At 41.5% G+C, this 18,120-nt stretch overlaps 1 protein-coding gene across 1 annotated transcript in view; it reads left to right on the top strand.

Annotated features, from left to right (window-relative positions):
- Positions 1–18,120, top strand: part of LOC131071659 (metal tolerance protein 2) — a 329,214-nt gene that overhangs the window by 70,546 nt on the left and 240,548 nt on the right. The window contains exon 3 of the mRNA XM_058007584.2: positions 8,808–8,905. Within this exon, the coding sequence (XP_057863567.2) occupies positions 8,808–8,905 (98 nt within the window). The remainder of the gene's footprint in view (positions 1–8,807; positions 8,906–18,120) is intronic.

Below are 18,120 nucleotides of genomic sequence, written 5' to 3'. Positions count from 1 at the left end.
AATTGTGGAAAAAATTTGGGAAAAATTAAGGGGGATATTATAGTAGACGATTAGCCTATTCTTCAACTTCTTGTAGGCTAGTTGGTAAGGAAAACCCAAAATTCTTGGAAAGCATAGGTTTAGTATTTCAGGGTTGCTATTTTTGTCAATGAGCTCAGTTAGTAGTACAGATCAGTATGACACTTTCAAAAGTGAATTCTGACTTTTGGTGGCTTCTCCAAACTTCTTGGAGAAGAAGTTTTTTTTTATTAAGTCGGTTGGTTCCGATCTTCAACTTGCATCTTCAATATCCCCTTGGTGTGATCAGAGTTTGATTCTGATGCTGTTTCAGTGCTTTCTGCAACTCGGGTAAAATAATTCAAATGTTCACTTAAGTTTCTAATGATATATTTTTATAAAGTGGCTGCTTAAGTGAAATATATTTTAAAATGGTGATAAAGTGTTTCAAAAGTGGATGCCTAGGAGAGATAAGGGGGCCTTTACACATAAAATGTTATTAATATTTCAAAAAGGTCTTTTCGCATTGAAAAAGAATTATTGTAGTTTTAAATTGTATTTTTTTCCTCCAAAAAGTTATACAAGGAGGTGTGGAGTGTTTACCTCACCGGGTAAACAGGAAGAATACAGAAACCGAACAGCAATGCACAATGCAATCACAAAGGAAGTACCAGAATAAGCTTTCCATTAATGTCAAAAGATGTTCATATTATACTCTGTCGTCAACATTACATGTTCCTCCAACACCCGAAGGTGGTACAATATATGACAGCCGAAGGGGTGCGACACAACCGTCGCGACTCCAACTACCTACCCTTCGGCTAACTAACTGACCGCCGTAACTCATTATTACCGACGACAACATAAACATAATATACCAACATAACATAATGATTATTCCCGTCAACATCATCCCCCCCAAGAAAAGAAGTCGACTCCGACGACTTAATACAAAATAGAGATGAACGGCAGGAACTACTGACGCCTGTCGGGCCCGGATCTTATACACTTCCTGCGTCCTCGCCTGAAAACCCTTTTCTGCTACCATCCGATGCTCAAGTGCGGATTTCACCAATATTGCTTCCTTTGCCATCACAGTCCTTCTGGGCCTAACCCAAACTTGTGTGCAAAACACGTTTTTCAGCTTCCACCAACTGCTACTCAAATGATTTTGTCTCCCTAGCCAATTTGTCCTCGATAGCCACCCGTGCTGCTCTCTCGGCATCCAACTCCTGGGTACGCTGAACTAAGTCTCACGCGACTATTGCCTCCAACCTGGTGGTCAGCTCCTCCCGAGCCCTCTGTGCATCCACCAAGGCAACCTCACGTCCAACCGAGACATACTCCGAGTTCCTCAAAGCGTACCAGTCATGCCTGGAGGTGGCCACAATCCGTTGGCACAAATGCTAGGAGCCAACTCAAATCCTCCATCACACTCCCCAAAGGCTAAAAACTGAACTGAATAACTCCCTGGTGTCATACAACTGCACAGACTTGCAATGCCTTCTGTCAAACTCTGTTTGTTCCCAACCTCCAAATCCGTCTCCCTCTACGGCTTATGGCTTCCCTGCCAATGCTTAGCTGCAGGCACAACACTTCCCGTGGTCTTCTGTAGCTCAAAATAAACTGGGGGTCTGGGGGCAACGCCCCTAGCAGGGTCGAGGGGCAGCGCCCCCGCGGGGTCTGGGGCAGTGCCCCAGCGGGGTCGAGGGGCAGCGCCCCTCGCGCCAACACCAATTTACAACCTTTAGAACCCCACGAAAGTCCATGGCGCGCATCATTTCTGTGATATTTTATGATGTCAAAACCCTTCTTCTACACTCCAATATTTTCAGTGTCTAGGCTCCAGATGTCATCGAATCATTTTTCAATTTCAATCCGTCGTCGTTTTTTTTATTTTTTATTTTTTAGGCACTGTAATGTCCCGCCATACCACCTCCAATCGTGTGGCTGCTTGGTCTACCTGTGGCGATCGTTTTGCCCTTACGTGGCTGTGTGGAATTGTGCGAAATCCCGCTCTCCCTAAGCGGCGGATCAATCTGTAAGAACCCTCGACCCCATCAATCCGCTTCACTCCCTGCGGTAGCTCGTGCGGTAGCTCTTTGTTTCCTTTGTGCGGCTTTATTTTCACGGCTTCTTCCACCGCACGGTGGCTACCTTCTATCTCTTCGACTGCTTTTGTTTTCCCTTCGGTGGTGCGGGGTTCTTTTTTCTTTGGCTGCGTGTCCTGTTTTTCCCTTCGGTGCGTTTTATCTCCTTCGGCATGTGCGGTGATTGTCTTTCCCTTCGATTCACACGGCTTTATGTTCACGCGGCTTCCACCGCACGGTGGCTTCCACCGTCGGTGGCTTCCACCGCACGATGGGTTCCACCTTCGGTGATGCCACCGCACTGTGGCTTCCACCGTCGGTGGCTTCCACCTTTGGTGGGTTCCACCTTCGGTGGTGCCACCGCACGGTGGTGTCCACCGTTGGTGGTGCCACCGCACGGTGGTATCCACTACGTGGCCACCGTACGGTGGTCTTTTTTTCCTTCGTTTTTTTTGACCGTACGGTCGGTATCGTACGACCGTACGATTTTTTCCAAATTTTTTTATTTTTATTTTTTTCAAGTTGTCTAGAGAGTCTTGGGCTCGAGTCCCCTGTCTCTGGGATCGCTCTTCATCCTTCTCGGTTTTCCTCGCCCAAAAGTCTCCTGCTTTTGTCCCGTGCCTCTCGAGTCGCTTGCCCGGCCTCTCAGGTCCACTTCCATCCTCTCGAGTCCCCCTCCGGACTCCCGGGTGTCCTTCCGGCCTCTCGGGTCCCCTATGCGCCTCTCATGGTAGGGTTTCAATTTGAACCTATTGGTGGCAAGTTTATTTTCCATGGCCATCCGAAGACCTGGAACCACAAATTCTACAGGGACCATGGTCTCCTTCCCGTACATAAGAAGAAGAATAATAAGGATTTTGAAGATTGCGGTCTTCCACACAGGGTTCCAATCGTTGCCAACACTCTTCGGATTATTTACGTCGCCAGGGTTTGGGGCGTCTCCCTTCCAATATTCTTTGTATTCCGGCAGGTACACCTCTATTGGTTGCTCTGGTTCCTCTACTTCGAGCCTGTAGCTTTGGAACATTTCGTAATCCTCCATTTGCCAGTGGAAGAGCCCGTTAGTCGAGCATACCTCATCTTCAGAACATCCCTCCAATTCTAGCACCCCTTCACTGTTCGGCTCCATCGCGTTCTTGCCCTTACTTTCATCGAGACCCCCTTCCCCTTTATTAGAGTCCTCCGAGTCGGAGTCTGAAGAGGCGAGCTCTTCGCTGACATCTTGGGTGTGTAGGTCAATGGTATATTTCCGCCCTCCCTTCTCCATGGAAAGGGTATTTTTCTTCCAATTGTGGTTTACCCTCGCGTTGATCAACCACGTTCTCCCTAGGATGGCGTCATAGCCTTTCTTCTTCGAGGGAATAACCACGAAATCTAACAAGAATGGTTGCGTACCAATCGTCACTTGCTGGGCCATCAACAGGCCGAGTGGCTTAATGCCGTGTTGGTCCGCTCCCACCAGGTTGAATGTGGGTGGCCATAGGGTGGGCTTCCCCAGCCGCTTCCATGTTTCTTCTGGTAGTACATTCACCCCAGATCCACCATCCACAATGGTGTCCTTCAGAATGGTCCCACGGATACCCATTTCTACCACAGCTGGGTGTCTACCACTGCTCAAGGCTAGTAACATCGGGTCAGTCGAAGGGCTGACGGAAACCTCCACGTGTGGTGTACTCTTCGAAGCAGTGGCGGGAACCCCTACCTGTGGTGTACTCTTTGAAGCGGTGGCGGGAACCCCTACCTGTGGTGCACTCGACGATGCGGTGGCAGGAACCCGTACCTGTGGGGCACTCGACGCTGCGGTGCTTTGCACATTGGTGAGGATGGCAGTCCTCAATTGTGGCATAGAGTCTAGAAGGTCTTTTACCTTTATCGGCACCTCCATCTGCAAGATTTGCCCAATGATGTTATTTTCCGCTTCCGTACGAGATGATGTACTCGCCACCTCGTTGTCTCGTCGTTCGGTCGTCATCTCACGTTCAATATTGGCCTTTGCCTCCCGTAATCTCTCCTTCTCCATATGAGGGTCGGGATAAGTGGTTTTTTTCATCTGGGCGCGGGTGATCGCCAGTACTTCTTTCTCACCAGTCTTCTCAGCCTTCTGAATGTTGAGGAGATTAACCCCTGCCTGTGGGCAATTTGCGTCCTCATGGTCGCTTGGCCCACACCAACGGCAGAGGTGCTGAGGGGTGGCTTCCTTCGTGCAATCACGGGCGAAGTGCCCCCACTGATTACAAGCCCTACATTGGATAATTGGTCGGCCCTTGGCGTCATACTGGATACGGCTTCCGTTATTGTTATTGTTGCCTCTTCCTCGCCTGTTGTTTCGGTAGCCGCCAGACGAGGCGTTGTTGCTCGCAGGCTGGGATGTGTCGGCTGACGCAGATGGTTCTGTAAAGAGAACCTGTTGGTTACGGGTCCTCATATTGTACGGACACTCCTTGGTAAGGTGTCCGGCAATCTGGCAAATATCGCAAAATGCTTTTTTCGGACAAGACCCCTTGGTGTGTCCGTCGGTACGGCAGTCCGTGCACCATAAATCCCCTTCGTCGCCTTTGCTTGTGCTTCCTTTGTTTGCTTTTATCTCTCTCATCATTCGCTCCATATCTTTCTGGAGAGCCCGTACCTTCCGATTAGAGTCGTCATCACTGCTATCACTTTTGTCAGAAGAGGAATCATCCTCCGACGAGGATTTATTTTTCTTCTTCTTGGACGTCTTTTGTTCACTTTCTAAATCCATTGCCCTGTTATAGGCGTCAGAATATGAAGAAGGAGGTACTATCTTCATTTTTCGTCTAAGGGATTTCTTTAGACCTTCCACGAACCACTGTTTTTTCAGTCCGTCTGCCGGCTGGTTCTCCATCTTTCCTAGCAGCTCTTTGAGCCGCCGGCTGTAGGTTCGAACAGTCTCGTCCTTTCTCTGTTTCGTGCCGTAGATTTCGGCTACGATCTCATTATCGTCTCTTAGGAGACGAAACTCTGCTTGAAATTCCTTCTTCAAGTCTGCCCATGTGCTAATTTTAGCCTTATCCGTATCCGAAAACCAGTCGATGGCTACGCCCCTCAGGGTTGCGGGAAACTGTGTTACCCACTCGTCCTCATCGGTAACACTATTCGCTCCCCAAATTGTTTCACAAGTGTGACAGTGGCGGATAGGGTCTTCTTTCCCATCCCCATGGAACTTTGGAAGTTTTTGTTTTTGTGCCATACCTTGCCTTTTTACTACTGGTTGCTGTTGTCCTACTCCGGATGGGTCAGATCCTATAAGGGGTGCTTGACCGCCGTGCCCCGGTGTCCCTCTGACACTCCTGGCAGCCCCCGTGTCTTCTCCCTCTTCTGCCTCCTCCCCACTCCTTGGAGTTTTCCTAGCCTCTAGTGTGTGTGGCAAGTCCCTCAAATCCCTCAACTGAGTTTTGGTACACTCTATCCTATGGCGGGTTTCCGCAAGTAAGTCCTCCCGACTCCGTGGGTGGCCGCTGGCCTCACCGTCCCCTTCGGAGCGTTCCTCCTCTCTTCGCTTATACCTCTGTCGCCTTTCCGCTTGCTGTTCAAGGATCAAGGCACGTTGGGCTACTGCACATTCATCTATATATTGTTGCTTATTTTTGTCTTTATTCAGTGTATTGGGCATTAATTCCTAGACCGCTTTCTATATACTTAATGACATAAAAAGTAGAACACTTTTATTCATTCATAATGTGGAAGACAAGTTTATGCCAACAATATGACATAATTATTACAATAAGTGTTCTTTATTCCGTCCCGTATGGCTCACGGTTCAAATGCCCCTGACCTGGCGCCATCTCGTTTTGCTTCCCGTTCCTCGTACTGTTGCAAAATTTCTTGGCGTCGCTCCTCCCGGGCAATTTCCTCCATGCGAGCTTGTTGTGCCAACAATGCTTGTGCTAGCAATCGGGGGAGATGGTTCATCAACCGATTTACCTCCGGACTCACTTCCAACGCTGTCCACACGGCACTTAGTGGGACTTCCGCCTCCGCCGCCTCTCGTCGCACGTAGGTCTGAATGGCTACTTGGAGTAGAATTGAAAATTCTCTCGTCGCGGTGTCTTCTCCTACGTAGAGTTCCGTTTGGGCATCGTCGACCTCCGGGTTCACCTCACCAACGGGTAGGCCCATTGTGTCTGTGCGCCATCCGTGTCTCCTGTTCCCGAATTCGTGTCGGCAACGGCGCCAAATGTTTACCTCACTGGGTAAACAGGAAGAATACAGAAACTGAACAGCAATGCACAATGCAATCACAAAGGAAGTACCAGAATAAGCTTTCCATTAATGTCAAAAGATGTTCATATTATACTCTGTCGTCAACATTACATGTTCCTCCAACACCCGGAGGTGGTACAATATATGACAGCCGAAGGGGTGCGACACAACCGTCACGACTCCAACTACCTACCCGTCGGCTAACTAACTGACCGCCGTAACTCATTATTACCGACGACAACATAAACATAATATACCAACATAACATAATGATTATTCCCGTCAACATGGAGCTCATTTTGAAGTTAGCTTTTTGAGAACGATACTTGGGTTCTTCCAAATTTTTTGAGAATGAAAACCCTCTGAAGAAACCTCCTAGCTAGATTGGTGTGATTCCATCCAGGGATCACCATTGCTACAAATTGGAGTTTTAGATTTGGTGTTGCAACATGGATGTGTTTGATGTCTTTTGAAGCTATAGATTTTGTTGTTGTTCTTATTGAGTTTGGATTAGATATTGCAGGCTGTACCATACCATTCATGCTAGGCCATGCAAATTGTGGTAGATATAAGGGTTTTGAGTGAATTTTATTTACTATTGTTCTGGACACCATGAATAAATCATTATAGGATGCCTATATTGGAGAAAGTTAAAGCAACGATAAGCTTCCTTGTTGGGTTGTATTTATTTATGGATGGCTGTACTATAGTTGGTAGTGTAGTGTGAGAATTTGTTGGGCAAGTGCTTGGCATTTTTGATTGGTTTCTCCATGTGTGGTGGTGTTTGGGTCATACTAGCCCATTCCAAGTGTTTATACACTGAAATGGTTGAATCCCGAGGTGTTATATCGATCATTTAAGGTGCTGACCCTGCTGTTTTAGTGAATATCAGATCTGCATATATCAGAATATAACTTCCAGATTGATATATACTCTTTCTAGAATGTTTGGGTGTGATGGAGTTGATGTTATTGGTGTAAGTTCATTGTTGGCTTGCTGGGTGAAGAGTTGATTGAAATTTCTGGGAGTTTTGCTTGCTGGGCAAGTTATTGCAACGTATTCTCAAAGCCTCTCCTGACCTGTATGAACAAATATCCATCATCCATCTAGTTATCATATTGTTATTTCATAGCTGGTTTGCTGGATGCTTGTTATTTGGCATTATTTTGGGGTATCGTAGTAGATCTTGTTTACATCAGCCAATCTCTTATTATGATGTTCACAATGCATATGTGCTAACGTTATTATTGCTTCAAATGGTTATACCTCCAAAAGCTATGATTTTTGTGCCTTTAATTTTGTAAGCACTGGATGATAGTACTGCTAGTGAGCGTAAATTTGTTATTGCTGATATACATACCCCACTGAACAAGTGGTTTAAATTGTATTAAGCTTTTCCACTGAACAAGTGGATGTGTGTCTTTTCACTCACCAGTGGGTAAGTGGAAGAAGCTTGTTTCTTTTCAGTATTTGTAAAGCTTTTCCATTGAAAAGTGGAAGTGTCCTTGTAATTCCCATTGAATAAGTGGATGTTTACCTCTTCCAGTACTGCATATGCACTCCATTGAATAAGTGTTATTGGCTGATTTTGCTGCCTGGTGTTTTCCTTTCAGTTGCTTCTTTAAGATAATTGTACAATGTAATCCTAATTATTGTATGCTCTCATCTTGCCTATTCTGGGATCTTGGAGACTAGAAGTAGAAGGCAAGTTGTTATGCATCTCATTTTCAGTTGAAGCTAATATTTTCAATTTTTTTTTTGGGGGGTTTGTATTACATTCAAATAAACAGTTTTTGGGTGACAAGTTCATCAAGGTTTGGAAGTCAAGTCAATGCTCTACAAGGCTAGCATATCAGATTCTGCCCATGTTGGCAGGGATGTTTGGACACGGCTACAGGTTCAACTGTTTATTCATTGTCCTCATATCTTGGCCACTTGGATGATCTATGATGTTGCAAAATTTTATGGCATTCAATACTGCTGCATGCCATTTGTTTTTTGTGGAAGGAAAAGTTACAAGGGAATCTTTTCCTAAGGACAGTATACTGCACAGCTTAGGGTTCTCAAGGCTTGTAAGCAGATTAAACTATGCTCTTTAAAGTCAAGATTGCTTGCTTTTGTAAAGACATTGGTTCTTTCTACTTGGGACACATGCTTAGGTCTCAAATTTTCCAGTTTTTATTGGAATTATTTCCATGCAACTCTGTTGTTCGGCTGATGTAATTTTCATGATCTTTGATGTTGTATAAAATACATTTTTCCAAAATTAAAAAAGCATTCTTATATTATACAAAATATGCTTGGAAAGAACTGGCTACTAATATGTTGGCTTTTTTAAGTACCTTGTTTACTGGTTTTGAGAAAATGGATTGCCTTCTAAGTTCATTTACCTCAGCAAATTATTCACTGCTTCACTAGACTTCTGAAACTTAGTTTATATATTTATTTATGACATAGGCAACCTGCATTGACCTGAAATGATTCATTATAATGATACAGGACATGGAAAGTTTGAGACTGTAGGAGCACTTGGAATTTCATTAATGCTTTTAGCAACTGGTGGTGGTATTGCATGGCATGCTGTTGATGTCCTCCAGGCAAGTAGATTGAGTGTATTGAAAAATGCATCAATGCTTTGCACAAAAATGATCTTTGCAATATGCATTCATCTTGTAGCTAACATATTTCTGATAGTGTAATGTCCCCTTATTTTATGCTTTAGGAAATAAAGACATTTATCTTACAAAGATCAATTGCATGAGACTTATTTCTATTTAATGTTAATGAATACAATTCTACATGGATTATATTGCCAAACAACAATTCTGAAATGATTCTTTAAGTCACTGATAGTATACTTGCTATATAATGGAGATTATCTTAATCCACAATAATGCTGACATAGAACAATGTATCCACACAGTTTATGATAATGCGGGCAAGGTAATATATATCTCACTTTGCAGCTATAGACTAAGTTGCCGGTTCGGGCATCAGTTCAGGTTTGAAGAACCGGTACACCGGTACGGAAAAATTTTGAAAAGGGGTTTGGGTTCGTTAGTACAAAAACTATATATATATATATATATATATATGCACAGCCTAGAAGCATGAATTAAGATTAGAATGTCAAATAGCATCATATAAACAACAAAACCACCATAAACTTGTAATCATAACATCATGATCATACCATCATAGCATCATATACATCAAGTTCAATATCAAAATAATAATATTGAGGTCAAGTATCATTGTTTCAATAATTAAATATCTGCTCTAAGCTGCAATTAATAATGTTTATATTAGAGGAAGACCTAGCAAACTGGAGCTCTTAGAGGAAATCATTACTGCCTGCCAATTGTACTCTGGTTGATTAACTTGTGTTGACACCTCCTATGCCTCGTGTTACAGCCTTTTCTAGGGTCATCTGGCACTACCATTCTGATTTGAATGTTCTTCACCCCAATGTTGTTCTCTGATCATTAAAATAGTAGATCTGATGCCCATTCACATTGATTAATAATGCTCCAATTTGGGATCTTGAGGATATTCTGAAGCCCTTGGTGGTACTCTTTTAACATTTTGGAGTCTCCTCTGTCACTTTTTGGTATATAGTAAGGCAAAAACGAACTTTTGGAGGATTGAGGGTATACAAGATTAACTGTAAACCCTATGGTAAGGAGCAATAAGGTTGCATGTTGGTGGCATTAAACACCTTGATCAAATTGTCCCATTGCACTTGAAGATGGTTATGTATGCATCCTTCACAATCCAATCCTCACCACAAATTTGATGCTATCAGTCAAGTTAGAGACATATTTGTAAGATTTTTGAGGTACCGGTAAATTTCAAGAAGCTGATTGCAAAAAAAGAAAAAAAAAATTCTGGGCACTCAAGCATCTTGGTTTACCCTGGACGAACCAGCTCGCCTGGGCATGAACCCTGGCCGAACCCACAAGTGAACCAGACTAGGACCAGTACCAGAACCAAACTGGACCAGTACCAGGCCCTCAGACTAGCGAACCCTGCAACTTAGGCTATAGATAGATATCGATCTGTAGATATATGGATTGGATCTGACTTGGTCAAAATACTGGTGTAAACAAGTGATTGATATGGTATTGCTCTACTATTCGATTACTGCAATTATGGTCCTAGTAGGTGATTAAAATGGATGAGTGGGGATTACTATCGCTATATGATGTTTTTTGACTATGGCTTTATATCGGTCTGATAGTAAGATGATTGCAAGATCCAATTATGATTCAATTGCTGGGTTGATATTAAAGCTGATCTGAAGTTTCCTATCGGTGGCTCAACAAAGTGCTTCACTTGGTTTGAGTAATTAAAGTAAATTCTACCCACCTCTCATCTCTCCATCCGCACCTCTATATATATCTCTTCTCATGGATAGGACACATCTCTTCACAGATGAGGGGTTGCACTTATTCAAAATAAACTACTTCTCTTTTAGTAATCACACCTCTTGTAAACTAAAATCCTTGCTTAATGCCTTCTTTGTTTGCCATCTTAACCATTCCCCTTAATGATTGCTATTGATATCTGTTTGATGGATCTTTCACTGCCTCATAGAAATTGCATTTGAAGTGCCTGCTCTATTGCTACACCAACTTCTCCTAATTTCCAAGTCGATTAGCATGGCTGAATGGTATCAGCAACAGATGGTTACTGCTGACTCATAAATGAGAGGATCGTTGTTATAGAGATAATCGCTGTATGTGCAGTATGACTGATGGCTGCTTTGTATTTTCCTTATCATCGTTCTTCATGATGTCTACGTTTATGTGCCTTATCGATGCTGCTCTTCATTCAAAATGAATCACTGCTTTTTTCTTGTCTTTGTAATGGTTTATTCATGTCTTCTATCATCTATAAAGATAATACAAGGAGCTTTCTTTTAGTTGTTTGGTTCTAGAGACTTAGCATTTGGATGGGGACATCACAGATAGATTCAGTAGCATAGAAAGATTCAACATGTTTACTAGGAAATGAAAACATTATGTTTTGGATTTTTAGATGTTTATGGACATAGTTTGAAAAGGTAATAATTATGTTAATATCATAAATTAAAAAGCCCAGTTGTAGGAGGCATGGCAAAATTTAGGTAGAAGATAACATTTTTGAAGGTTTTGCACTTCCACAAACTTTGTATAGAATTCTGTTATCAATGAATTTTAAGAACATGTAAATAACATTGTATGGACATGAGTGCATTTTCTGGGATATGGCAAGAATTCACTATGGGACAATGTAAACCATTTGGCTGTGATAGCTAGCTTGAGCATCGCTAGTCTATCAAAAAAATCTTGAGGAAATATATATGCTTAGTTTGTGGATATTTATTATTTTATTTTAACAAACATTATAAATCTGGGTGGAAGTCTGCTTACACTTCAATCACAAGCTTTCTTAAAGTCTTCCTTGTTATACCTGCCTAAAACTAGTTGTTGCCTTCAACTTTGTAGCTTTTCATTTCTCTTAAAATGTTCAAATGGCTATCAAATAGCCATATTAAGGACAACAGTGTTGTGCTCGCACACCCTACCCTGTCATTGACAGGGGACCCCCAGTTTGTGTCTGTCTGTCTCGATAGAAGATAGAAGACGTTTAAACATTCAAGGTCGAGGTCACAAAACATATGAATTGACCGAATTTCACGTTCCAAGTGAAAATGCATCTCAAAATCGGCTTAAGTTGCCGGAATGCTAAGTTCCCAATCGCATATTATGGCTTCATTGCCTGAAAATCATAGAAAGAGTCAAGTTTGCTCAAATCTCCAAGTTGCGCGATTTAGCTAAGTAGGCCGGAATATAACATGAAGTCAGAAACCTTGCAAACTGACCTTGCAAGCTGAAAATCTCCAAATTCGCGTCGTCATCTTAATAGGCCGAAAATCATAAAGCCAAAGCTCGCAAAAAAGTATTGATAGGCCGAAAGGCTTAGTTCAAGACGTCACACATTTTTCTTCAAAGGCCGAAACTTCAAAACTTTTAAAAATCACGCATTTCTTTTGTGCAAGCCGAAAATCTCCAAGTCGCGTCCTTCCCTTGCTTTGGCCAAATAACCCGAAATTTTGAAGGAAGTCGGCATTTTAACTCATTTTGACAGTAGAGACCAATTCGCGCGATAATCTTCAGTAGGCCAAAAACAATGAAAAGAGTTGTTCAAGTTAAAATCGCGTGAAATCCTCCCAAGCCGAAATGTGGAGAAGGGTCTCTTGAAATCGCTTTCTAGGCCAAAAACAAAAGAGGGCAAAATAAACACTTAAAGTGAAATCTCGCATTTTGCTTAAAATACCCAAAAATGAGAAAGGGCAAAATTCATAAATTGAAATCTTGAATTTCACCCTTTTTGCCCGAAAATCTTAAAACCAAGACATTTCAATTTAAAAGGTACCTCTCATTTTGAGTAAAGGGCCCGGAATTTGGTGGTTGAGGGTGAATAATCTTTAAAAAACATCTCTCATTTTGCCTATTTCACCCGAAATTGAAAGGAGAGGCACTTTAACAAAACAAAAGCATCTTTCAAATTGCTTTGAATTCCCGAAATTGGTAAAGGAAGACATTTGTTGCAATTCAAGTTTTAAGTTATCTCTCATTCCACCTATTTCGCCCGAAGTTGAGAAAGTGGAGGAGTGAAACTGAAAACTAAAATCTCTTGAAACCTCCAGTATGCCCGAAAAAAGGACACATCTCTCAAAAGGTCTTTCAGGCCAGAATTTTGAAGCACATTTAAAAAGAACAAAAAAACTTACAAAGTCGAAGACTTGCAAAAGACTTCACAGGCCCCAAATTTACTTAAGGGTCAGAACTTTCAAAATGAGTGCATTTTAAACTTGTCAAGTCGCACCAAGAGCTTCTCAAGCCCAAACTCCATTGAGACAAAGCTGAACGTTAAATAAAAATTAATATTTGTCAAATTAATTTAATTAATTTTTCAAGTTGATTGATCAAAGGTGAAATTAATTGTTCGCAGGAAAACAACATCGGGAGGAGCTAAAGTGACGACTTAACACAAGATCAAAGCCAGGCGCTGGAAGATGGAGAAGAAGATGCATGAGCGCGAGATCGGAATCAAGCATTGGGAAGCATGCCACTGAACCCCCAAGTTGAAGTCCACCACCGAGATCAAAGACCGAAGAACATTCAGAATATAGCAAGTATGCATTCTTGAGAAGTGCACAGTTGGATTTAATTCCAGAAATTCAGTTTTTGAAAATTGAAGCTGTTTATTGTAAAAGAGCTGCCTATGGGCCCCACCTAATAAATTCAAAATAAGAGGACATAGGTTAGCTATTTTCAACTACCGAATAGACCCAAATTGAAGCCAAACAGTTGTCGGTAGTTGAGAAGGTGGTTGAAGGGATAGCTGAGAATTGAGTGGGCATGGGTTAAAGCTGCCAGATTCTAGAAGGCAGATCAAGGCCCTTGGATGCAGTCAATCCTGCCCATCGATTCATATTGTAAATTCTATAAAAGGCGGAGGCCTTTCTCTTGTAAAGGGTTAGAGATTTTTAGATAGTTAGATTTTGGTTAGATTTTAGTAGTTAGATTATTAGGAGTAGAGTAGAACTGCTGTAGAAATTGTTGTAATGGCAGCTGAAGCAAATATATGAACATTGAGTCATGGTGTTTGTTGTCTTTGTTTTCTTTTGTTTGCATGGTTTCCCTTCAGTTGGTTAATTAGAGTGCAGGGATTTTAATGGTGAAGTGTGGAAGGGTATTTGATGTATTTTAGGTTCATACCATTGGGGGCCTATTGATTGTAGGTCATTGTGCATGGTTAGTCTGAACCTTATTGTGCTTAGTTCAACTGTAGGTGCTCGTCTTAGGCTGCGCCAGAATTGGGCGCCTAAATGAGTGTGTTCGGTTTGAAAATCCTTCATCCCTTGGAGATTGCACTGTTCTTGTCTAGTTGTGAGGGTGTCTCTGGCGAAACAAGAATCTGTTAATGGAAATATGTCTACCCGCTACACTAGTCATTCTTATCGTCGTCCTTAGGATCCCTAAACCCTATCCTTTGCTTTTATTTCCTAGTCCGAGAATCACAACAGACCAACTTGTTGCAAAAACGTAAGACCCCTTCTGCTCCCAACAAAAAACACATCGACCGTTGAGCTATCCCGCAGTCAAGAACTAACATTTGGAACCTTGAGGTTGTCCCCTTTGACCGATTAAAAGCAGCATTAGGGCTTCCTTATACAAGAGAGGATAGGATACTCGACGAGATCATTCTATTCTGTGTTGGTCAGATAGAGTTGCAGCGATGCGACTTTAGAAACGTCAACAAATAGTTTGTATGACTAGCTTGGAAATGTGATAGTTGTATTCATCCAAGCACCTTTCTTTGGATTGTAATTGCGTATATTGATTATTCCTCCTCTTATTTCCATTTACAAAAATATTAGTTAACAATTGCTCAAGGATATGTATTTAAATTTAAATTTATCTCTTCTCTAAAAAAATTAATGTCCTCTCTTAAAATGTTCAAATGACTGTCAAATAACCATATTAAGGACAATAGTTCCATGACTAGCTTGGCAATGTGATAATTGTATGCATCTAAGCACCTTTCTTAAGATTGTAATAGTGTATATTGGATATTCCTCTTTCTACTTCCATTTGCAAAAATATCAGTTCATAACTGCTTGAGGACATTTCATTTGGTGTCGAGTGTCCTCTCTTAAATTTATGAAGCTGTGGCCTTTAGCTTCATGACACTTCATTTGGTCTTTTCTCTTAAAATGTTCAAATGACTATCAAATTGCCATATTAAGGACAACAGATCTTATGACTAGCATGGCAATTGTTAATTTTGTGACTCAGACCAACAATCAGACTTTAAGTATTTAATTATTTGCTAACATTAAGTAAACAATAAACAAGTAAATGAAAGAGAGAAAGCAAGTGCACAAGAGACCAACACAATTACCCTGGGAAAACCTCCAAGGAGGAAAAACCCAGCACTAAAGACCCACAGGTTAGATTATGTATTCAATCTTGAATTGTAACAATACAATACTTAGCTGGAATCTTCAACCTCTTATCAGATCTGCTCCTTTTGTCATATCAGATCTGCACTTCTAATTTCACCAAGTCTGCACCAAGTCTTCTCTTTAATGCACTCTCTAACAGAAATTGGGAACACCAAAATAGTTTTGTCTTCCTTGAATAAGTTTGCCCAGTTCACTTCTTAATTTTGCACACAAAGTAGCAGAAAAATTTCGCTGATTGCATGAATGAATGAATGATTTGATCTTGGCAAATGATCTTTATTTATATGGCAGATAACTTTCAAGTCGGCCTTAATTAGAATTTAAGTTTGGCGCCAAAGTGGTTTTGGAGTGGCGTGTCATTATAGGGCAGGCCCTGTTTAGGGGCATGCTACCCTCTTTAGGTCCAGCCCTACACGTTAACCTTGAAAGGGGAAGCCCAACCCTTTAGAAAGGCAACATCCGAACCCCCTTTCCTAGTTACAAACAATAGCAATGTGATAGTTGTAATTTTATACCCTAGGTATGTTAATCAGATTTATATAATTGATTATGCCCTAGATTGTAATCAGATTTGCAGTATTTTAATAAGCCAACATTCAGTAAAATCAGAAATAAACACAGTAGACAAACAAGCATACCCTGGGAAAACCTCCAAGGAGGAAAAACCCAGCATGAAAGACCCACATGTCAGATTATATATTCTCCTCTAAATCATAAGTACAATACTTAGCTTGAATCTGATGTTCACATATTAGATCTGTCCCTTTGCATGCTTCAAAACCGCATCAAAATACACTTATGTCCTCTTGGACAATTTTGCACAAGTCTGGATAAGTTCGCACCCTTCCTTGAAAATTCTCACCTTAGCAGCAGAGCTAAATTCGCTTTTGCTTGAGATTGAATTGATGATTTTGACTTGAGAAATGTCCTTTATTTATATGCGCTTTTAACCTTTATTTCAAGTTGGCCTCCTTTAGGTTTTGGTGCCAAATTTATTATGGTGTGAGTGTTTTAGGATAGCGTGAGAGATAGGGCTGGGCCTAGACTTGGGGTCATGTTACCCTTTAGGGCCCAGACCTAAAAGGGTTCGGATGTTGCCTTAAGGCAATCCGAACCCTATAAAGTCCTAGTTATAAACAACACTCCCTCTTAACTAGGGAAGAGGAGAATACATAATCTGAACCTTTAGAGTTCCATCTAGCACACAAGCATAGAATTACATCTTCCACCTAGCACACAAGCATACGATGGTTCTAGCACACAAGCATAGAAAGTGTAATACATAAGTGGGTCTTTACATAATTACAATCATCCATCTAGCACACAAGCATAGATTGGACATAATTCATTCTTGCACACAAGCAAAGGATGATTCATAGTGCTGCAGATAGAGTCATTGAGATTGCAGCTCCCTCTCAATCAGGGTCCCCTTTTCCACAACACCAAGCCTGTCTCTGAAGTATTCGAACTTCACTCTGGATAAAGGTTTGGTAAGGATGTCCGCAATCTGTTCATCTGTGCTAATGTACTTTAGATGAATGGCACCTCTTTGCACCATGTCCCGAATAAAATGATAGTGCGTTTCCACATGTTTGGACCGATCATGGAATACAGGATTTATTGACATCTTTATACAGCTTTGATTATCACAATGAATGGTGGTAGGATCACTAGCTTGACCAAATAATCCAACAAGGAGCTTACGAAGCCACACTGCTTCTCTGGATGCAACAGATGCGGCAATGTACTCAACTTCTGCAGTGCTTAATGCTACCAAAGATTGCTTTCTACATGCCCAAGAGATCATTGCAGAGCCCAAGTTGAAGCAGATACCTGAAGTACTTTTCCTGTCCTTGACACTTCGTGCCCAATCTGAATCTGAGTAGCTTTCCAAGAGGATTGAGGTATTAAGTGAATACTTCAGCCCATAACCAATCGTGCCATGCAGGTATCTTAGAATGTGCTTGGCAGCAACCAGGTGAACAAGTTTAGGTAAGCTCATGAACTAACTGAGAGCATTCACAACATAACAGATATCTGGCCTAGTATTGACTAGGTACATCAGGGAGCCAATCAACTGCCTGTACTCAGAGGGATCTGCAAAATCAGAGTTAGCTGTAGAAACACTTAACTTCTTTAAGTTAGATTCCATAGGGGTATGAATAGGTTTACAATCTATCATTCTAAATCTTTTCAAAATATCAATAGTATATTTTCCTTGACTTAGAAAGATTTCATTAGCTCTTTGCCATACTTCTAACCCTAGGAAGTAATGCATTAGACCTAAGTCCTTCATTTCAAATTCTGAGGCTAATTCCTTTTTACATCTCATGATTAATTTACTTTCACCAGTGAGAAATAAATCATCCACATACAAAACTAAAATAAGCATCTCATCATTATAAACTTTCAAGTAAATGTTAGCATCAACATCATTCTTGGAAAATCCTAAACTTAGTAAGTACTTATCAATTCTTTCATACCAAGCACGAGGAGCCTGTTTGAGCCCATATAAGGCTTTCTTCAACCTTCCAACATGAGAATCTCTTTTATGGATTACATACCCTTCTGGTTGCTCAATATAGACTTCCTGCTCAATGACACCATTAAGGAAGGCTGTCTTAACGTCCATTTGATGCAGCTCCCAACCTTTGGCTGCAGCATTAGCTATTATAGACCTAATAGAAGTATATTTAGCAACAGGGGCAAAGGTTTCTTCATAATCCGTTCCTTCCTTTTGAGAAAAACCACGTGCTACAAACCTAGCTTTATATTTTTCAATACTACCATCAG

Source organism: Cryptomeria japonica, chromosome 9, assembly GCF_030272615.1.
Source record: "Cryptomeria japonica chromosome 9, Sugi_1.0, whole genome shotgun sequence".
NCBI lineage: Eukaryota > Viridiplantae > Streptophyta > Pinopsida > Cupressales > Cupressaceae > Cryptomeria > Cryptomeria japonica.
This window is presented reverse-complemented; position numbering and strand designations above follow the sequence as displayed.